Source organism: Colletotrichum paranaense (genome assembly GCF_030867605.1).
Source record: "Colletotrichum paranaense strain IMI 384185 chromosome Unknown Scaffold_12.1, whole genome shotgun sequence".
In the NCBI taxonomy this organism is placed as follows: domain Eukaryota; kingdom Fungi; phylum Ascomycota; class Sordariomycetes; order Glomerellales; family Glomerellaceae; genus Colletotrichum; species Colletotrichum paranaense.
In genome coordinates, this window is record NW_026848970.1 from 211,293 (window position 1) to 232,946 (window position 21,654).

General features: G+C 55.1%; 8 protein-coding genes across 8 annotated transcripts; 5 read left to right on the top strand and 3 right to left on the bottom strand.

Moving 5' to 3' along the window:
• Window positions 1-1,167: 1,167 nt before the first annotated feature.
• On the top strand, window positions 1,168-3,534 carry CPAR01_12987 (ABC transporter; the record flags this gene model as incomplete). The annotated part of the gene is made up of 3 exons (XM_060497241.1): window positions 1,168-1,953; window positions 2,008-2,088; window positions 2,149-3,534. 3 exons carry the CDS (start codon window positions 1,168-1,170, stop codon window positions 3,532-3,534), a joined length of 2,253 nt encoding a protein of 750 aa, XP_060343634.1.
• A 1,022-nt stretch (window positions 3,535-4,556) lies between these two features.
• Window positions 4,557-6,410, top strand: CPAR01_12988 (beta-tubulin; the record flags this gene model as incomplete). Its single annotated transcript, XM_060497242.1, has 7 exons — window positions 4,557-4,568; window positions 4,760-4,783; window positions 4,844-4,869; window positions 4,940-4,981; window positions 5,042-5,096; window positions 5,166-5,956; window positions 6,017-6,410. 7 exons carry the CDS (start codon window positions 4,557-4,559, stop codon window positions 6,408-6,410), a joined length of 1,344 nt encoding a protein of 447 aa, XP_060343635.1.
• Window positions 6,411-6,828: 418 nt separating this feature from the next.
• On the top strand, window positions 6,829-7,921 carry CPAR01_12989 (ribosomal protein L6; the record flags this gene model as incomplete). Its single annotated transcript, XM_060497243.1, has 3 exons — window positions 6,829-7,195; window positions 7,284-7,397; window positions 7,554-7,921. Coding segments are annotated over 3 exons (849 nt in total), but the record flags the coding sequence as incomplete, so codon positions are not given.
• Window positions 7,922-8,225: 304 nt separating this feature from the next.
• On the bottom strand, window positions 8,226-9,539 carry CPAR01_12990 (3',5'-bisphosphate nucleotidase; the record flags this gene model as incomplete). The annotated part of the gene is made up of 1 exon (XM_060497244.1): window positions 8,226-9,539. One exon carries the CDS (start codon window positions 9,537-9,539, stop codon window positions 8,226-8,228), a length of 1,314 nt encoding a protein of 437 aa, XP_060343637.1.
• A 912-nt stretch (window positions 9,540-10,451) lies between these two features.
• Window positions 10,452-10,796, top strand: CPAR01_12991 (FMC1 protein family; the record flags this gene model as incomplete). Its single annotated transcript, XM_060497245.1, has 1 exon — window positions 10,452-10,796. One exon carries the CDS (start codon window positions 10,452-10,454, stop codon window positions 10,794-10,796), a length of 345 nt encoding a protein of 114 aa, XP_060343638.1.
• Window positions 10,797-11,449: 653 nt separating this feature from the next.
• CPAR01_12992 (uncharacterized protein) lies at window positions 11,450-15,069 on the bottom strand (the record flags this gene model as incomplete). The annotated part of the gene is made up of 2 exons (XM_060497246.1): window positions 11,450-14,769; window positions 14,829-15,069. 2 exons carry the CDS (start codon window positions 15,067-15,069, stop codon window positions 11,450-11,452), a joined length of 3,561 nt encoding a protein of 1,186 aa, XP_060343639.1.
• Window positions 15,070-18,517: 3,448 nt separating this feature from the next.
• Window positions 18,518-19,766, top strand: CPAR01_12993 (uncharacterized protein; the record flags this gene model as incomplete). Its single annotated transcript, XM_060497247.1, has 4 exons — window positions 18,518-18,740; window positions 18,870-18,952; window positions 19,029-19,684; window positions 19,748-19,766. The coding sequence occupies 4 exons, from the start codon at window positions 18,518-18,520 to the stop codon at window positions 19,764-19,766; spliced, it is 981 nt and encodes a 326-aa protein (XP_060343640.1).
• Window positions 19,767-20,227: 461 nt separating this feature from the next.
• CPAR01_12994 (DHHC zinc finger protein) lies at window positions 20,228-21,600 on the bottom strand (the record flags this gene model as incomplete). The annotated part of the gene is made up of 2 exons (XM_060497248.1): window positions 20,228-21,220; window positions 21,280-21,600. 2 exons carry the CDS (start codon window positions 21,598-21,600, stop codon window positions 20,228-20,230), a joined length of 1,314 nt encoding a protein of 437 aa, XP_060343641.1.
• Window positions 21,601-21,654: the final 54 nt, after the last annotated feature.

The window sequence follows — 21,654 nt, forward strand, 5'->3', positions numbered from 1 at the left end:
TATCGGAATAACTTTAACCTGCAACTGGGATCCCCGGACGGATCTCCAGCGCATGGCGGACGTAGTATGGCGTGAGCAGGGCTAAGTCTCCCAACGACATTCAAAACTTTCGCATGTTGATGGCTCTTTTTTTCCCTCTCCTAGTGTCAGAGACTGATTGGTTGCCATGCGACAAATGAATAGACGATCCTCTGCAGGTCGTCGCGTGCGTCCTACGGCTGACGCGATTACATGCAGCTGCGCGAAACATTACACGCTGTTCGTCCATCTCCGCAAGTCGCGTCGATGGCCAAGGGTACCCAGCTCGATGCTCAGTGATCCGCGGCTCCCCATTCGCTGCCGTTGGTTAGACTAGACTCTGCGAATGCTTTTCAGCTGGCCAATGTCAAATTGAGACTTTGGGTTTCATCCATTTTCGGCAATGTAATGTCGGTGACGGCGGTGGCAATAAAGACGTATTTCGATAGAGCATTCCGTCTACAGCTACGGATGGAGCATCAAGAATTGCCGTTTTGCCCGTTTGTCTCAGCCGACTCCACGGTGTCAGGTCAATCGGCGATGTTATCCATGCTGTCGGGACTTCAAAAGAGAGACAACAACAAGTCTGAGTCGGTCTTTGAAAGACGCTGCAATATCGTTCTTCCGGGAAAGTTTGACGGAGAGAAGTTTTAGATCGTGCCACTTGATTGCCTCCTTCTGAATTAAAGAGCAACCAGCATTTGGTGAATGCAGGTGGAGTTCACTTCTTTGCACCTGCCTTATTGACAGTGCCGTAGTGTTGTTGCAATACATTTCATTGGTCCAAATGCTGAGACATTAGCCTGGAGTCACTGGACGCTGCTAAGGTGACATAAGCAGCCTTAGAGGACGTCTTCCCGGGCCGAGCTTTATTCCGATTTAGACATCCGAGCCCGGGCAGGGCACTTGAATCAAGGTCCACATTTTGAGGCCTGTCGTGAATATCGCATCTAGATCACAAGTGAAGTCGTCATAAGGCAGTTGCAATAGCCTAGCAAAGTGACAGTATTCTGGGCTTGCTGCTATCTCATTTGTCTCACGTCAAGTCGACTGTCGCAGAGCCAACAGCTTTGCATCGCTGACAGATTCGTTGAAGCAAATTTCTACCACTACCGCCACCACGAACTTACAACTTTTTGAGTAGCAACGATGGATGCGGAGATTAGAACCGTCTTGCCGAACATCGACCCGGTGCTCTCCGAGTACTCGGTCGGATACTTGACTCACGCATCGACCATCTACTCGGACGAGGAAGAGCAGTCTGGCGTCTCACCTCTCGCCGAGGCAGCCGCTACCGTCACCGAGTTATTGCTCTCTGCCTCTGGAAAGCCTGACGCTAAGCTCCAGGAGAAGATTGAGAAACTCGTTGAGAAATGGGTTGAGAAGTACACCGAGTCGAATGGAGGATTGCGAAGCGGCCCTTTGGCCGTCAGGCGCCTTGATGAGACTTTCCAAGTCAGCTCTCAGCGGAACATGTCTTCCACTCTGGCCGTGTCAACGGGAGCTGTCGATCTTGAGTCTGCAAACGCTCGCAAGGTCGAATCAAAGGTTGATCGAAAGAAGCTGGAAAAGGCCGAGCGCAAGATTGCAGCCAAGCAGCAGAAGAAGACCTTCAAGACGGTCGAGTATGAGGCTTCCAGATTGCTCGACGAGCCTGAGTCTACTCAATCATACGAGGAATTCTACATGGCTGTCAACCCTCTCCAGATGGGTGGTTCTGGCGCGAACAAGACCAAGGATATCAAGTTGGACAACATCGATGTCTCCATTGGTGGCCTGCGTATCGTGACCGATACGGACTTGACCCTTTCTTATGGTCACAGGTACGGTCTTGTTGGACACAACGGTGTTGGTAAATCTACGCTTCTTCGTGCTCTGTCTCGCAGAGAGCTGCCAATTCCGCCTCACATTACCATTCTCCACGTCGAACAGGAGGTAAGAGTGAACTTCGGCCACTCTCAACTCTGTTGTATACTGATATTTGCGTAGCTTACTGGTGACGACACTCCTGCGATCCAAGCTGTTCTTGATGCCGACGTGTGGCGCAAGGTTCTTCTCAAGGAGCAGACTGTAAGTGATACGCAGTTATAATTATCTCTGAAAAGTGCCATCATGCTGACAACCTTGTAGGAAATTACTCAGAAGCTGGCAGAGATCGAGACCCAACGTGCGGGCATGGCCGATACTTCGGCCGATGCCGCCAGACTTGACAAGGAAAGAGAAGCTCAAGACGGCAGGCTCGGTGACATCCAGGGCAAGCTTGCCGAGATGGAGTCCGACAAGGCCGAGTCAAGAGCCGCAAGTATTTTGGCTGGTCTCGGTTTCTCTGCCGAAAAGCAACAGAATGCCACCAAGACCTTCTCAGGTGGTTGGCGTATGCGTCTGGCGTTGGCCAGAGCCTTGTTCTGCGAACCTGACCTGCTGCTTCTCGACGAACCGTCCAACATGTTGGACGTCCCCTCTATTGCTTTCCTTGCCAACTACCTCCAAGGATATCCCAGCACGGTTCTCGTGGTTTCTCACGACAGAGCTTTCCTCAATGAGATTGCGACAGATATCATTCACCAACACTCGCAGCGTCTCGACTACTACCGCGGTGCCAACTTCGAATCCTTCTACGCTACTCGCGAGGAACGCAAGAAGACTGCGAAGAGAGAATACGAGAACCAAATGGCCCAAAGAGCCCATCTTCAGGCCTTCATCGACAAGTTCCGCTACAACGCGGCCAAGTCTTCCGAAGCCCAGTCACGTATCAAGAAACTCGAGAAGATGCCAGTACTCGAGCCGCCCGAGACAGAGTACAGCGTGCAGTTCAAGTTCCCTGATGTCGAGAAGATGTCGCCTCCTATCATCCAGATGACAGGCGTGACATTTGGTTACACGAAGGAGAACATCTTGCTGCGCAACGTGGATCTCGACGTGCAGCTAGACTCTCGTATCGGTATCGTCGGACCCAACGGTGCGGGTAAGACAACTATTCTCAAGTTGTTGATCGGAAAGCTGTCGGCCACTTCGGGTATCATTTCGCAAAACCCCCGTCTGCGCGTCGGCTTCTTTGCCCAGCATCACGTCGATGCTCTGGATTTGACGATGAGTGCGGTTGGCTTCATGTCCAAGGAGTACCCTGGCCGGACGGACGAAGAGTACCGCAGACAACTGGGTGCCTTTGGCATCACGGGCACGACAGGTCTGCAGAAGATGGCGGTTCTTTCCGGAGGTCAAAAGTCGCGTGTGGCGTTTGCTTGCCTTGCCTTGACCAACCCGCACATCTTGGTTCTTGACGAGCCTTCTAACCATCTCGATATCGAGGCGATGGACGCGCTCGCTACGGCCTTGCAAGAGTTCCAGGGTGGCGTTCTGATGGTTTCTCACGACGTCACCATGTTGCAGACAGTGTGCACCTCTCTCTGGGTGTGTGATGGAGGCACTGTTGAGAAGTTCCCAGGCGACGTTCAGGCCTACAAGAAGAGAATTGCAGCTCAGGCCGATGCGGCTGGTGTTGTCAAGGCTCATTAAGGGAATATGTCGTGGCCATGATAGTCTACGGAGCCACCATTGTTCCGCAAAATATGATGCCTCGATTGTCAGTCACCTATTCTTTCAGTGATGAGTGCACTTTGTGAACTTTATGAAGTCGATCTGCGTTTGATAGCTCTCAGGCACACCGTTAGCTCATTTGGCAGTGATGGAGCCCCCCTTGCAAATGTTGAGCTCCACTGGCAATTTAGCATTTTCGGTCAGTGCTTGGGGATCAGTGCCGAGCAATCTATGCAATGCCATTCATATCGGTACGTAGGCTCTGTGTTTGGCGTTGGCTTTTGGTAGGGCTGCCCGGTGCCGCACCTGCCCCGATTGTCAGAGAGTCCGTGGCTTCCCGAAGCTCAGCACCATTACCTACAGTTCATGCCTTGGTTTCCCGGGTTTCTGATGGAGATGGCTGGCACCTTATCTGGACGTGTCGTTGGATGTTTGGATCCCTCAGCAGATAGTCGGTCACCCCGGGTCTCGGATCGGAAAGAACAGAGGAGACGAAATACAGGGGACCTGAAGGTACGTACTTGCTGTGGTCGCGCTGTCTGCCAATCTGCTGTCACCTCAACTCATTCAACCCCACTTCCAATTGGTCTTTGGGGGGAGACACTGGGGGGCACTGGGGGCCACTAGGACGGCCACTTGGGGAGACTTGGGTGGTGGTAGGCGGGTGCCTTGCACTGGTCTTTCCCCAATCGGGGTCGTGCACGGGCCCAACTAGCACCACACAGTAAACAAGCGAGCTGCACCCCTTCCCTCTGGCCTGTCGCTGGCCTGTCGCTGGCCTGTCTTCTGGGCGTCCACCGAGCCGTGGCGGTGAACAAAATCACATCCACCCGCAAACAAAAATCAACAACCTCCTCCCCTACCTAACCACACCTTACCTCGCCCAATCCTCCACAACAACCCTTTCGCCTTGAAGCTTCGCCTAGCTCTCGAGCACTCTCTTCGTCTTCTTCATCGTACATCGCCGGCCAACTTAGCTTCAGAGCTTTCCATCATTCAAAATGCGTGAGATTGTAAGTCGCTCTCTCCCATCAACAACAATTCTGCGACGCGTCGGAATGGCCACTATTTCGGGGTAGCCCCTGAGCGTACCCCGCCGATATTCCCACCCAAGCCATGCTCGCCAAACATGGCCCGACTTGCATCTCCAACGCTTCTGTCATGGGAAACATTCCGCTGACCATTGATTGTTTTCTCGCAATAGGTTCACCTTCAGACCGGCCAGTGCGTAAGTATCTCCTGATCTCAACCCAACAAGCCAGAGTGCGGGGCTAACTTCTTTGAACAGGGTAACCAGATTGGTGCTGCCTTCTGGTGCGTAGCCAACCGCCAACGACGCGGCGATTCCGACATTTGACACGATCTCGAACTGACCTTGGTACAGGCAGAACATCTCTGGCGAGCACGGTCTCGACAGCAATGGCGTGTATGTCACTTGTCCTCCAGTGCGGCATCCTCATGGACCCAGCAGCTAATCATACCACAGGTACAACGGCACTTCCGAGCTCCAGCTCGAGCGCATGAGCGTCTACTTCAACGAAGTTTGTTATCCTAGTTCCCCAGTGTGCAGGCAATCCTATTGACGAATGCTGACCTTCTCACCCAACCAGGCCTCCGGCAACAAGTACGTTCCTCGCGCCGTCCTCGTCGACTTGGAGCCCGGTACCATGGACGCCGTCCGTGCCGGTCCCTTTGGCCAGCTTTTCCGCCCCGACAACTTCGTCTTTGGCCAGTCCGGTGCCGGCAACAACTGGGCCAAGGGTCACTACACTGAGGGAGCTGAGCTCGTCGACCAGGTTCTCGATGTCGTCCGTCGCGAGGCTGAGGGCTGCGACTGCCTCCAGGGCTTCCAGATCACCCACTCCCTTGGTGGTGGTACCGGTGCCGGTATGGGTACCCTCCTGATCTCCAAGATCCGTGAGGAGTTCCCCGACCGCATGATGGCCACCTTCTCCGTCGTTCCCTCTCCCAAGGTTTCCGACACCGTTGTCGAGCCCTACAACGCCACCCTCTCCGTCCACCAGCTGGTCGAGAACTCCGACGAGACCTTCTGCATTGACAACGAGGCTCTCTACGACATCTGCATGCGTACCCTCAAGCTCTCCAACCCCTCCTACGGCGACTTGAACCACCTCGTTTCCGCCGTCATGTCCGGTGTCACCACCTGCCTGCGTTTCCCCGGTCAGCTGAACTCTGACTTGCGCAAGCTCGCCGTCAACATGGTTCCTTTCCCCCGTCTCCACTTCTTCATGGTCGGCTTCGCTCCCCTGACCAGCCGTGGCGCCCACTCCTTCCGCGCCGTCAGCGTTCCCGAGCTCACCCAGCAGATGTTCGACCCCAAGAACATGATGGCTGCCTCTGACTTCCGCAACGGTCGTTACCTGACCTGCTCTGCCATCTTGTAAGTGCCACACGACGATGACCCTAGAATATAAGCAAATGCTAACTTTGTCGTTCCCAGCCGTGGTAAGGTCGCCATGAAGGATGTTGAGGACCAGATGCGCAACGTTCAGAACAAGAACTCGTCCTACTTCGTCGAGTGGATTCCCAACAACGTCCAGACCGCCCTTTGCTCCATTCCTCCCCGCGGCCTCAAGATGTCTTCCACCTTTGTCGGTAACTCTACCGCCATCCAGGAGCTCTTCAAGCGTGTCGGTGAGCAGTTCACTGCCATGTTCCGTCGCAAGGCTTTCTTGCATTGGTACACTGGTGAGGGTATGGACGAGATGGAGTTCACTGAGGCTGAGTCCAACATGAACGATCTCGTCTCCGAGTACCAGCAATACCAGGATGCTGGTGTTGACGAGGAGGAGGAGGAGTACGAGGAGGAGGTCCCTCTTGAGGAGGAGGTTTAAGCGCAGTTCAATCACACTGTCACTATAACCTGACACTACGCCAACCCACCTGTTGTGGCATTTCGCTTCGCGATTCTGGCTTATTGCTGGAAATGGGCTTCTAGATATACCTCTCTTAGTAGTTCGCCTGACGTATCAAATGAGTACGAAGAATCAGAGATTACTCTGTACAAATTACTGGCACAAACAACACCATCATTTAACCCCTTACTCATATGACACTTGCCAATTCTACGAAAAAAAAATGAATTTCCTAGACTCGAAAGCCATGAGAAGCAATGAGCTTGAGCTACCTACCTAACCATACGTTCCAGCCGTAATAACCTTAGGTACCTTAGTTTTCCTCTCGAGCTAAGCAGGGGCCAATCGGAAGTACCCAGGTTGTGGATCGCGCATCGCTGACTAAGACGTGGAAAAGTTGCTGAGGGTCCCCAATTCCAATTGTCGAGGAGCACCTGAGCGAGCGCGCCATTGGGAGGTGTGTTGTAGCTTGCCAATCTCTCCGACGAAACGAACAATGCTGGCCTCCAGGACGGCATTGAGGCGGGCGTTTGCCGCCTCGCCGGCCACGACGATACCAGCCTTCCTTGTGCCAGCTCTTCAACAGCAGCAGCAGCAACCTCGCCAGTTCTCCTCGACGCCGACACGAAACTCCAAGCTCGGGCGGACGCCGGTCTCGATCCCACCGGGCGTGAAGCTGGCTATTAGCGAGCCGAAGCTGAAGAAGGATCCGACGAGCTACTTGAAGGTTTACAAGAGGACGGTTACCGTTACGGGGCCTCTGGGTACGTTTCTCTGGTGGTGTCCATTCGAGAAAGGGGGTGATGGGAGACTGCAAGGGGCTTAGGCTAATGCTGGATTTGTTTACTACAGGAGAATTGGATCTCGAGATCCCGCCTTTTCTGAAGATTGATTACGATGTCGAGGGCAGCACGGCGGTTCTCAGCGTGGAGGACTCGAACATCAAGGAGCAGAGCGAGATGTGGGGTGAGTTTCTTTACCATTTTTTGCCGTCTTTTCCCTTCCCTCTCCTTCACTGCCCTCTTCAAGGAAGTTCAGGCTTGTCTTCTCGTCTTCAGCGAGAGTCGAGTCACATCCCAATTGACTGAACGCGCTTTGCTAACTACTTTGAACCTCAAACAGGCACGACATGGGCCTACCTCCAGCGCTACATCATGGGCGTCTCCGAAGGCCACACGGCGATCCTCCGCCTCGTCGGCATCGGCTACCGCGCGAGCGTCGAGCAGCGCGGCCGCCTGGAAGAGTTCCCCGGACAGAAGTTCCTGTGTCTGAAGCTCGGCTTCACGCACCCGGTCGAGATGGGGATTCCGCGCGGCGTGAAAGTCACGGCGGCGAGCCCGACGCGTATCCTGCTCGAGAGCATCGACCGCGAGCTGATGATGAGCTTCGCGGGAAGAGTGCGCAAGTGGCGGCCGCCGGAACCGTATAAGGGCAAGGGCGTGTTTATCGATGACCAGACGATTAAGCTGAAGCAGAAGAAGATCAAATAGACGATTTCGCTGCGCGGACGGTTGGGTTGGGGTGGGAACGGGGAGAGTATGGGATGTGGTGTGGCACTTCTTTGGGCTTTGCTACCGAGTCGACTGTGGTTGTGTGTCGATGGCAGAGCTTCTGGAGGGCTGTGTATAGCTGTATATCACTGTACGGGGATGGGAAAAGAGAAAAAAGAGACAAGCAATGTACACTATTTATCTGCTGGTTCTTCAAGACAGCCGAGGAAAAATCGCAAAATCCAAAAAGTCCAAAACTTCTTTCATATTTTTTTTACTATTATACTTTTCCAAGACTTTTTGCTTAGCTAGATTTCGAGCTCAACACCTCTTGGACAACCTTCAACACCTCGCCGTGCACCGCAGCCGGCGCGGCAATAACACCCTTATTGTTGGCCAGCGTCCGTCCGACGGCAAAGTCCAACCTCTTGCCCTGGATATCCGTAACCTGACCACCGGCCTCGCGCACAATGAGGTCGCCGGCCGCGTGGTCCCAAATCTTTTCCTGGTACGTCGCCTTGACGGGCAGACGGAGGTAGATGTCGCCGGCACCGCGGGCAATGGAGCCGTATTTGCTCTGGCTGTCCATGCGGACGCTGGGCTTGGTGATGCCGAGCTTGGCAGCGATCTGGGCCTGGTCGTCGTGCGCGCTGTGGCCGGCCTCGACGCTCTCGCAAAAGGTGGCGGCGGAGAGATCGGTGACGGGCTTCATGGAGATGGGGCTGCCGGAGGCGATGGCGCCGGTGCGGAGGGGCCGCGAGGTGGCGCCCTGGCCGAGGACGGCGGAGAAGATGACGCCGTAGCCCGTGTCGTCGTTTGCGTTGGAGCCGATGTCGGCGGCGAGGGGCGCCTTGTCGTCGACGGGGAGGTTGGGGCAGCCGAGGACGCCGACCTTGACGTCGCCGTCGACCATGAGGGCCAGGCACACGGCGTACTGGCCGCCGCGGAGGAAGCCCTTTGTGCCGTCAATGGGGTCAATGGCCCAGATGCGGCCGGCGGCGCCGCCCTTGCTGTTCCCTTGGTCGATGATGTCCATCATGCTCTCGGCGGAGGCGATGCCGCCGCCGAGGGAGGCTTCAGCGGCGGCGTCGTCGAGCTGGGTGGTCTTTACGAGGTCCCATATCTGGTCGCGGAGCTGGGGTTCGGAGCGCAGCTGGGCGGCCTCCTCCTCGGCGACGATCTCGTCGTCGGGGAAGTGGTGGCGGAGGGCGGCGATGATGAGGGCCTGGGCGCCAAAGTCGCCAATGGTGACGGGGGACTTGTCGTTCTTGTCGACGGTACCCTTTGCCTTTTCGTGGAAGACGCGCTTGGTGAGGATGGAGGCGCGCTGGACGGCCAGCTGGGCCACCTCGAGCTCCTTTGCGTAGGATGACATGGCGGGTTGCGAGTCTCTCTTTGTCGAGGAAGACGAGGAGGAAGAGAAGAGGGTCGTGGTCGTGGTGAGAGGGAAGAAGTGGCTCGAGAGGAGGGAGAGCCGGGGAAGAGCTCGTAGAGATAGGATAGCCAGAGTCACGACGAGGATGGAGGAGATGAGGAGGAAGGGCACAAAAGAGAGACGGGAGGTGGGTTCCTGTCTTGTTTTGTTGTTTCCGCTTGATGGTCGGACCTTGGAGGGCATGGAACTCTAGACGTAAGACGGGAGGTCGAAGGCGGTTTGTGTGGATGCGCAATGTGGATGTGGATAGTGGAGAGGGAAAGTTGTGTCTAGGAGGCAAAGCTCCTTGGTTCCTGGCTCACTCTATGGCTCCAGCATGTGTTTAACATGGCGGCTGTTGCGTCATGGGATGGGCCATTGTGGACGCACAAACGAGTCAATTCACCCAGAAGGCCAACTTGGACGCCTGAAGGTACCTTAGTAGGTATCCGTAGAGCTGCAGTGTCACGTCGTTTTTTTTTACCGCCCTCCACTTATTGTATCTGTGGATAGGATCGGTATTGGAAAAATGCCAGTGAAAAATCAGACTTGAAGAAAAGATGCTCAAATGTGGTAAGCATTTGCCATAACTAGAGCTGCAAGTGCTCTGTCAAGGAGGGGTCGAGAATCCAGAGTCAGGACCCCTCCATCCGTGCTTGCTGCCGGTGCCGGCGCCGGGCCGTGGATGCGACCGATAGCCGTCCACGGGTAATAGCTCAGGTTGGCTTCCTTGCCTTATGTAATATAAGCATTTGGGGCCTTTCTAGGGTACCTGGGGCGGGCTGTATTCAAATTTCCATTGAAAGTGCCTGAGGTGAGGTTCCAAGGCAAGAACCTGCCCGAAAGTCTATGTAAGCTGCAGCAGGGCCCGCCTGCGACGGGACCCACATTAACACCCGCTGAGCGCATCGGGAGAGCTCCAACTAAAGGAGGACCCCGGCCTCGGATTTCGATGCTCACAATGCAAAGCTTCAATCCAAAAAATCCCGTCGCATCTTCACCACCGCCAACACCTCAACCACCACCACCACATCCTCCTCCGCCATTGCTTTCATCTTCTTCGCATACCTCTCAGGCGCCCGAAAAGTGGCAAATCAATAGAGCAAAACAGCCAAAATGACCACAGTCCCCCACCTCCGCTCCCTCTACCGCTCCCTCCTCCGCGAGCTCCCGCCCCGACCCGTCCTCGCCCGCGAGCGCTCGGCAATCCACAACCGCCTGCGCACCAGCTTCGCCGCAGCTCCCGTCGCCGTAAAGGAAGACTCGTCCCGCGCCGCGGCCGACGCCGCAGAGGCCGAGCAGTTCGCCGCCTACCTGCGCGCCCAGCGCACCTACGTCACGCTCCTCGAGCGCTACAACCCGGGCATGAACATGGACGAGGAGGAGCGCGTGCGCTTGACGGCGCGGAGGGTCGGCATGGATCTGCCCAAGGAGTTTAGGGACCGGTTGGAGAATAAATAAAGCGCCCGTTCTGACTGCTATCGATGGTGGGATGAGGTCTTTTTCTGACAGAGAGAGGGGGGCGAGAGTGTGTGGCCCTTCAGGATCGAGATGGATGGTTTGAGGAGGTGACCGCGATGAATGGGCCAATGGATCGATTACGAAGCTCGGCTCTACGAAATTGTATTGGAGAAGCTGTCGACTAGAAGTGAGGGAGATGCGATCAAGGAAATCCTCGATGGGGGATGCAGAAGCACAAGATCGAGGGACGGCGAGCACCCCTCCACTCTTGGAAGAAGGTGCCGTGTTTATAAATGTAATATAATGGGCGTTTGGGTGGGAAAGTTGTTCTACGAAACTTAACGGGGCGCAGAGAACATCACTTAAAGACAGAGAGGAAAAAAGACATGAAAAAACACTACGATTCACTTTGGAAATACTGTTTGAAAATCTCATGCCGTTCAATATCATGTCTTCGTGCCATGTCTAGCTAATTCCTTGTTCACAAAAAACCTCCTACCAAGAGTTTTCTTGGAAAATATATACAAGAAGTGTAAATAAGAGTCGTTATACGCAAAGGGGTATCAACGTCTTCGTCGCCGTGAAGATATATAAGAAAGTAAATCATACCCAGCCTCTTCATGTTCTCCTCTCTCGTCTATTGAAAAGCTCATTCAGACGCTGCCGACACCGCCCTCCTCCAAAGTCTCATCCCACCCGCCCGTCTCGAGCAGATACTCCCCCAACATCTGCTTCACATTCTTGATATTCTCACCCAGCGCACTCGTCCACTGGTCCTGCACGACGCGGACCTTTTCCTTCAAATCGTCCGTCAGCATGCGTCCCTCCTCGTCGCGAAGACGCTGCGCGCGCGCATCGCGCTCCTCGGCGGTAAACTCCCTGCCCCGCCCGTCGTCCATCTCGTTCTGCACAACCTTTGCCTTTGCGTGCGTGACGGCCTCCTTGACCTCATGTAGCAGACACAAGAGGTTCGTCTGCGACTCGATGAACTGGTACGTGCTCTTCTCCGTGTGCAGGAGCAGGCTGAAGAGGTACTGCAGCGGATGCCGGCGGTATGACGGGTTCTCGTCGTACTCGGCCGACGGGATCTGGATGTGCAAGGCCTCCGGGTCGGCGGGGGCGATCTTGTCGAGCAGCCTACACAGCGGCGGCGCAATGTCCCAAAAGGCGGAGAGCTGCACCTCAACGCCGCGCATGACATTGCGCTCCATGACGGCCTGGAACTCCTGCGTGCGCGCAAACACCTCGTGCGCGAAAGCCAGCTGCCGCTTCGCGGCGTCCTCGGCAAAGAAGGCGACGGCGTTTTGGAGCTTCTCCTCGTTGCCGGCCAGGCGGTACGGCGTCAGGACGACGTCGCGGTAGCGGTTGTTGCGGTCCGTGAGGACGTCAAAGATGGCGCGGTGCAGCATCTCTCGCGCCTCAAAGATCCATTTGAGGAGCGTCAGCTTCTCCAGGAGCTCGGGCTTGTCGTCGCCTTCTTCCTGGGGCATGTCGGCGGCGCTAGCGACGTCGTCGAAGAGCCCTCCCGCCAGCTTGTCGAAGAGGGTCGTGGCCTGGGCGATGCGGCCGGTGATGAGGTCGTTTAGGGGCATGACGACCTGGCTTTGGAATTGCTCAAACTCTGTCTTGCCCAGCTCCTTCTGCTTCTCCTTTTCGGCTGCCACCGAATCATCTTCGATGGTCGACGCATCGGCAAATGAAATGTTGCCGGCGTTGATTTCCTGCTGTAAATTGGAGCGTAAAGCATTTCGCCTCTCAATGGATGCCTTTGCGGCTTCCTCGCGCTTCTTCGTGCTGGTGACATGGAATCTTTCTTTTGTGGTTTCAATCTGGGAGAGGTCGCTGATCTGGCGAACGGCTACTCTAGTCTCGGTCAATTCTGGATGGTTATTGTTGACGGCTGGATGATGACGAGGATACGGCGGCGGAAGGGTCACCAGTCGGGAGACGTCTAGGTGGGCTGGGTTCGGCGTCGTGGGCGAAGCTGATGAGCCAAGGGATTCCGATGAATACCGGAGTGGTTGCGGTGTGACCACGGGCTCCATCTCATGCCAGCCCGTCTTTTCGGGAGGATACTCGCCCGAAGACCTCGGGTTACTGGGGCCCGCTTGCGGGCTGTCCTCCCATTGCAAGGCTTCGTGGGCTTCTTTTGGCACACCCATGTACTTGGACTCTCTCTTGGACCTCTCGACAAATTTTCCTCCTGCCCCTGAAGAGTCTGCCTCCCACCATCTACTGGCAGGTCGGCCTCGGGAATCTCCATCATCATGGTTGTCACTCACGCTGAGACTCAATATCGGAGAGAGCGACGGCATGTAGTTGGAAGAGTAATTTGGGTTACTTGCCGATGGCACAATGGGCGAGCCCGGAACGTTGGCTGATGTAGGAGCGGAGCTGGACTCCCCGGGCGTCTCGCGATAGACCGAGTTCATCGATCCGCGATGGGATCGCGTAGGTTCGGATGACTGGGGCGTCCACTCAGCCTGTGAAGTTGCCGACTCACGCCGTGTGACCATGGGACGGAAGAGATCCCTCGTCAGATCAAAGATCTCCGAGCCCATAGCGCCGATGGCTGAGGAATACCTTTCTCGCCTGATCCTGGACTCGTTCACGATGAAATCGGCAAACATGCGAACCCGCTCAGCATCGGTGGCCGCAGTAGATTCTTGGGTAGCGAATGCCTGGAACCGCTCAATTGTTTCGCAGCAAAACTGATCCGCAGTTTGCGTGATGACAATATGCTTTGTGGATGAGATGGATGCTGATGGAGGGCCGTCAGCGGGTGTCATTGAGCTGAATCTTGTTTGAGAGCTCGATGCCGATCGAGTCTGCGGCGGCGGTGTTGGCAGCGCCTTGGGTAAGACGCTTGGCGATCCATCCATCATAGGCGTGCCCTTTGACGGATGAGGTGAGAATGGCGGTGTTGCCGCCTCAATTCGACTGCGTGACGATGACGACCCGGGTGCCCGCGGCGTAGTCGAGTGTTCATCAGTTCGAGGCGTGTCGTTCGATGTCCGTCCCCCGCTTCTTGGTCCTGATCTGTTGATCGTCAACCTACGTGAAAGCGTGTTCTCATTCGGAACAACAATGTCGTTGAGCTGGACTGGGTTGATGGTCCCATCTATCGAGTTATGCGGTCTGGTCCGGCTCTCAGCCCGGCGCTGAACGATGGTCTTGTCGTGGCGGACTGCTCTCGCCCGACTTAGACTGCCACCAGAGCTCAATGCGCCGGAATTGCTTGATTCTCCGGTCTGTGTAGAGCTCGCAGCACTAGCAGTATCGATGGTTAACTTTGGAGAGTGTCTCCGTTGTGATGAGCTACTAGGTTCCTCGGGCTGGTCAACCCAGTCTGCAGGAGTCGGAGGTACTGGTCCAAGGGCTGCAACGCCGGTTGGCGGAGGGCGCCTTGTGGGCGGTGAAGCCACGGGTGTAGTTGTTCTCGGCCCGCTCTGCACGCTCTGTGACCGAGACGAAGCTGGTGGTGGGACTGGAGGTGGCGGCGGGAGGGGCATTCCTGGTTCCCATCTTGACTGGGACGCCGAACGTGAGCGAGCTGAAGTCGGTGTCTCAACTGCGCTTGCGGAAGCAGCTCTTCGAGCACCGGGCGGGCCGTGTGATGAGTTCGGGTCATTGTGATGTGGCATTGGATGTGGGATCTGGATCTGAAGAGGGGTTGGCCTTGATAACGGCATAGGCATAGGCGGCATCGGCTCTGGAGGACTTGATTCTTGGGGCTCTCTACTCCGTCTCAGGGAATGAAAACCGAAGCGCCTTTCGCGTGAGCTTGTCCGACCTCCGGCTCCAGGTGGGGGAGGGAACGATGTGTTTGTTGAAGGCTCCGGGGATGGCCTATGAACATTTGTGGGAGGAATTCGTGCTGCCGAAGTATTCGCCGCTGGTGAGGACTCGAAGAAGCCGCTCTGTGGTCGTTGGCTTCGCGGTGGGCTATACGGAGGCGGAGGCAATGGTGATCCTATGGAGGCTGGTCAGCAAAGCCGGCCAGGCCCAATGCAAATTTGGGTCAATAGATACCTTGCTCAGGGAACTGATGTGATTGATGGGACCTTTCGGACCCGGCAGCAGGTGAAGCTATCCATTCTTGTGGGTTATAAGGCTGTATTGCGCTTGCAGGAGTGTGGGCAGCCGAGTGTAAGTGCGATGAGGACACTGCTGACAGCGGCGTGTTGACCTGGTTGTGGTATGCACCCAAAGACTGAGTTAAAAGCGGATTGAGACCCTGGCGCAACCGGGTTGGATCGCGAGGATTGTTCATTGTAAGCCAAATGGCCACCCGCTGAGCTGAGCAACTCCCGGCGACGTCAGAAACTTGAGATGGCTGTGGACTCGGAGTGACACCGGAGTCGGTTCGAGGAGATGAGGACGACTTAGACCCTCACTGGGGTTAAGGATACCTCAGCCAGCAACTTGCCGGCCTCTTTCGCACTTCTTCCACTCTTTACCAGCCCATTCAACTTGACTGATGGAAAGCCGATCTCATGTCGAGGAACAAACCGCACAACCGAGAGGACGGACAGGCAGCCGGCAGTAAGGTCGTGTCACACCTAGGAGGGGGAGGGCGCGGCTGAAGCGAAAGGGAACAAAAGTTTGGGTGGGAGGACGCAGAAGATAAAAGAGATGGTCATGTCTAGGTCGGGTCTGCTGCAATGTGGTCAACCTCCTGCATAAGAGGTACATACATCCCACCCCACGTACAGGAGGGTACCGGGGTTGCTGGCTCGCTCCTGGCTCACGCTTGATCGCCCGCCGACAGAATTGCACCCCTGTGGCACCCCTACTCTTGGGTGGCCCAGATTCAAGACATTGGGGTGAGAAGCAGGAGGGGCATGGAAAACAGCGGGCTCTCGGGAGCACGAGGAAACGACAGGAATAGCAGCCGGGTCCCGGAGCAAAAGCGCAATGGTGGATCTCAAGGCCGGGACTCAAGGCAGTTGATGCTCGGCGCTGAGTTGTTGCAACTTGCAGCAAACATAGCGACTAGCTCGTTTCCCGACTTTGGTGCAGAGCACATATGTACCTCATAGCGGGAGCCGATACATGACAGGGTATTGAGCTAATTCGAAAGGGTGTCAAGGTATGGATGGGTACGAAGTACGTTCGCCCATTCGCGAGGGGCAGCACTTGCTTGCTTGCGGCATGGGGTTGTGAAAGCGAGCCGGACAGCAAAGTGCGGAAAGGCCAGCAACATCCCATGTGGCTGTCGCGACTGCATGACAGGCCTGCAGATGCCGACAAAGTTAAGGTGCTGCTATCCGCGTTGCTGTTGTCTCGTCTCAGGTCCGTCGCTGCAGTTCTTCTCTGGTTTTCTTCTCCCACTTGAGAATGATGAAATGGCGTGGTACTGCTACGACCATCATCAGCCGGGACGGCATACTAGAAGGTAGGAAGGCATAAAGCCCAGAGTCAGGGTCGCAGTACTGAGCATTGTCGACCCGACATAGCAAGCGGACCTTATCACAGTACACCTGAGCAAGAGACAACCAACGAGAAGAGGCGAGCATGGAACATAGCATACGCAAAGCTCGTAGCGACCTGCCACGGCCCAACAAGAGGAAAGATGAGTGAGCATCGCGCCAGGGTCCGGTCCAAAATGGCCTGTCATTTTGATGGGGCCAAGAGAAGAGACTCGTGGAGACGTTGGTAGGCGGCCGTATCGATTGGTTGGTTTTCTCGTGGGAGGTCATTCTATTCTTGGAAGCATACTTAGACCCTGGCTAGTCAAAGAGATGTCTGGGGTTGTGATTGGTTGATGGTGCTGTGAAAAGAACGCGGAGGTGATTGTCGGCGCTTAAAATGCCCTTCGATTTGCTCGACAGTCTGAAAGACTTCCGTTGCTCTCCCGGCCCTACTTCCTCTCCGCGGCCGCCGCCCGCCCGATGAAGCTGGACGAGTGATTCGGTCGTTGGCTGGCAGCCTTGAAGGAAAGCAGGTATTAGCGTTGAGCAAGCTTAAGTCCTAGTCAAGAGCCAGACCTCGGGAGTCTTCCTCACCGACTTATTGCTTGTTTGGAACTTTGGCTGTCTTTGGAGTTTATATCGAGGTGGCTGGGCCCTGTCCTGTAATCGAACAGGGTTGAGGTACCAGATAGCTTCCACGTGAATGAAGAAACCTCCTGTGGATACGTGAAGCTGCGGGGTTGGATGCAAAGAACAGGCATGAGTGTTCTAAATATTGCTCAAGGCCCGTTTGCTTGGAACCAATATGGCTTTGCGGAGTACCCAAGAACTGAGAATGGAAGTTTTCGATGCCATCGAGCATATTTTGGACTGCAAGATCTTGAGAAGTGCATCGATCATCTGCTTTCTCATTACCGTGTAACGAGGCAATTTGGCAAGCGTCGGCACTGCGGCACCCGGACAGTCGAGCAGGTAACATCCGTTGAGATCCCGTCCGTAGGCCTCTTCACGGTGACATCGTGTGAACGCAACGGTCAGAACGCAATCACTCAATGGCATCGCGGACTGCAGATGACCCTGCCCCAAATAGCACGGAAATAGTAGGCCAAGAGCGGACGTTGGCCGCGTGGGAGCGACCACATCCGGCTTCTAGAAAATGGCCTGGAAGGCACTCAGGTTTTGCATCGGTCTGCCGCCTGCAAGCCAGCTGTTTCATATACTATGGTCTGGTTTGAATGGAGAGCAAGTGGTGTTTGCCGTTCCGTGACCTGGACTTGCTTGCAGCTGTAGGTATCGTAAGCGAGACCTTATTGAATCACAGCTTTCTTTTCCCGGTTGATGTTCCAGACGATGGAAAAATAAGTATGTAGATGAGTCGCATTCGGATTGATAGAAAGACTTTGTGACAAATAGTTTGCCTGATGAGCCGACGTCTGCAGTCCCATGCATCGGCTCCGATATATCTCGTCTAGTTCATCCAAGGATCTGGTACAACATGAGGGGGAAAGAAGAAAGCTGTAGTGCAGCGACGCAGTATGCCCTTTGCCCTGGAATTATTGCCAGCTGAAACAAGCAAAAAAGGAGTTGAGCAATCCGAACCGAGCATGTGGGCTCGTCTTTCCGTGGATTTGTGGTACGCAACATTGATCTGGACGAATGATGAACATGTGCAACTTGCAAGACTACTGAATGAGTAGCAACAAAACCATGGCAAGCACAGGCCAATCTCGGTCTACCAATTTGGTGACCTTGAACAGGCAGGTCGGGCACGAGCAAGTGGAATGGAAGGTGGGGTTCAGCCGCAACTACGGGCAAACCAATCGGCCGACGATTTACCGCCCAGCCCACCTCGCAGCGGAGAGGCCGTCAGAATTCTAGAGCTTTCTTTCAAAAGAGGTCCCGCGCTCAGATTTAATCTCATCTTCCTTTTCTTTCCATGCGCAACGCTTCCTTGGACATGACACTCCAACGCGCCAATCCGCACTGAGGTAAGGACTGACCCCCAATCTCACCCCTTCTTTATCTACCCCGCGCCTTTTTTTCTTTCCATCTTCTCCCAATATGATGATACACCAGCTGGCACCAGTCATAGAGTGATTTGTACTCCCTTATTGATGAAAAACGCTGCGGTCTATTGACCAACCACTGATCCGGGACAAACCGACAATTTATTTGTTTACTTCTTCAACCCACGAAACCTCGCGACGCATATACTTGTTCCTTTGCTAACCTCGCAATTGGAATCTTTAACAGACACCCATTTCCTACCTCGCAGCCTGAATCAGAAACCGAGTCACCGCCGACAAGATGGTCCTCCACAACCCCAACAACTGGCATTGGGTCAACAAGGATGCCTCGGCCTGGGCGAGACAGTACCTTGAGGAGAGCTTGGCGAAAGTCGAGACTACCGATAGCGGTGTCACGGCAAAGATTAGCAAGGTTGTGAGCATGGATGGCGACGTCGACGTTAGCCAGAGGAAGGGCAAGGTCATCACCATTTACGATGTTAAGCTCGTTCTAGAATACACCGGTAGGTCCATCAATGCAAGCACATGTGTTTCACATTCCGTAAAAAACCTCGTTCAACCGACTGTCTCTGCCTGATATTGTACCATTTTTGTGAAGTCGTGTGTTCTGGAGCCTCGCTAACGTAGCGCAGGCACCACTGCCGACGAGGCTGAGGTCTCGGGCACCATCACCGTTCCTGAGGTCGCCCACGACACTGAGGAGGATGAGTTTGTGGTGGGTCTCTCTCTTGTGAAATCTCTGCATCGTCAAAATGCCACCCCGTTTTACTGAGACTTTGCCTGCCTGATAGTTTGACATCGACATCTACTCCGACTCCAAGGAGAAGCAGCCTGTCAAGGACCTCGTCCGCTCCAAGCTCGTGCCGGAGCTCCGCAAGGAGTTCCTCAAGCTGCCCGGAGCCTTGATCGCCGAGCACGGCAAGGACATCCAGCATGCCCCCGGATCCAACCCGTCCAGCGGCTTCTCGACCCCCAAGTACCAGGCGCAGAATACGCCGGCCAAGTCCACCACCGCCTCGACCAGCGTCAAGGGTAGCTCCGGCAAGGTCGTCAACACCATGACCCTGACCGACACCGCCGAGTTCCGCACCACGGCCGAGGAGGCATACCAGACCTTTGTCGACCCCGCCCGCATCGCCGCCTTCACCCGCGCGCCGCCCAAGGTCTTCCAGGGCGCCATCAAGGGCGCAAAGTTTGAGCTGTTTGACGGAAACGTCACGGGCGAGTACCTCGAGCTCAGCGCCCCCAAGAAGATTGTCCAGAGCTGGCGCCTGAAGCAGTGGCCCGAGGGCCACTTCTCCAAGCTCAGCATCGAGTTTGACCAGAACGACGTCGACCACGTCACGCTGATGCGTGTCAACTGGGACGGCGTTCCTGTGGGCGAGGAGGAGGCCACGAAGCGCAACTGGCAAGAGTACTACGTCAACAGCATCAAGCGCACATTTGGGTATGTCTCCACAAGTTACATCAATCTTGCCGAGATTACATTCTAACGTTCGTTATTCCCTAGATTCGGCACCATTCTGTAAGCGTGAAAACGTTTGAAGACGAGACTTTGGACACTCAGTGGCAACTTCAAGCCAATTTTTCTGCTTGAGAAGTGGAAGAATTTCCTGCAGACGACTGGCTGACATGCACAAACGGTATGGAGAGTTCTGCGGCATGCATCATTAGATCCTCAGACTGGCTTTACAAGCCCTGAGTAGCTGGGGCGTCTGAAGTTCCCTTGGGTTCAGCAGCCCCAGGTACGAATTAGATGAGACACGTTGAAATGAAACAAAGACAAACGTTGAGAGAGCCTCCATGATTGCTACGTATTTTGATATGGTATGCCTCGTCCTGAGTGATCTGAAATCCATATGACACCGTGTCCTGGCTACCTCAACCACATTAGTCTCGACTTGCAGTATCATTCCTTTTTGGTCGTTACATGTTACATTAATACTATACACTACGTATACAAAACTTGTCTTACGGAAGGACAAGCCCATCAGGCCTTAGGCGAATGCCTCTGTCGTCCCAGGGCCTCCACAGACGGCTGGTCTCGTTTGGCGTTGAAGTCGTAATTCGACACAAAAATATCCGCCAAGTTATCCCACAACCCCAAATCGTAGAGGTTTTCGACATCCTTCAGGTTCCACACGCGCTCCCACTCGCCATCGCCAGGCCCGTGGTCTGGAGGCGGCATCCCGTCTTCAGTCCTCGTCAACACCTGCTGCGTCTGCAGCGGCCAGCGCGTCCTCTCAGGCTCGAAGCGCTTGTCCTTGACGCGGTTCACGGGCATGCTCCGCTTGAAGGCACAACCGTCGTCCATCTCGGCCTTCCAGTCGGACCACTTTAGCGATTCGTTTGTCGTGGTGCCGCAGTAGATGAGCCAAAAGGTGTAGCCCAGCAGGCCCCAGACCAACGGGGAGGTCATGGCCGCGAGGAGGGTGACGGCGCCCATGCCGACGTTGTCCTGCAGGGCCCAGCTCCAGATGAGGAGGTACTCTTTGACTTCCATGCCCTTTGGCGGCCACAGCGCCCATTGCGGGTAGTTGGCGGCGATCTTGTTGGAGAGGAGCGAGAAGCCGAGGAGCCCGCCGTACGAGGTCAGGACGGCCGTGGAGAGGAGGAGCAGGACGAAGTAGTGCTGGTTCTTGTAGCCGACGCAGCCGTTGATGAAGATGCAGTGGTGGTCGAGTTTTGCGACGCAGCGCTTGCAGATGCTGCAGTGCTTGGAGCGGGGAGGCTTGATGAGGTTGCAGGTGCTGCATTTCTGTCCGGGGTAGAAGATTGAGTAGTCGTAGGGGTAGAGGGACATGTAGTAGGCGTGATTCTCGGCCGTGATGTAACCCGGGTCGGCCATGACGGATAGGTACAGGAACCAATAGGGGAAGAAGATGACGATGCAGCCTATGATCTTGTGCAAGAGCGAAATCTGGGGCCACGCTCCCGGGAGATATAGGTATTCCGAAACAGAGAGGATGAGCAGGAAGAAGATCTGAAAAGCGTCAGTCTGGCCTTGAATTTCGTGAAACTGTAGCAAACCCGGACACTTACGACGACGGTAGGGTGCCGGTCATGCATCATGAAGTTGCCAAAGCGTATCATGGACGTCGAGAACCTCCCTCCCGTGATGAGTTTGTCTACAGCAAGGAAGCCGTTTGGGATATGGATCCACATTATCCTATGCATCGTTGCAATTGGCGTGTGTCTGCCAAAATGGTGAGTCCATGTTCCTAAAAGTGAGATGCCTCTGTTCTCCAGCCAGTGAATAAACATGATGACGAACCTTAGAGCCGGCAGTCGGCCAAAGAAGGCGACGAAGACTGTGAAGGAGACAGCCAGCACGAAAAGTGCCGCATTCCTGAGGGCGCCCATTATATCAAAACTAAGTGTTATGACTTCTTCCAACACATGGTCTTGAGAAAACTG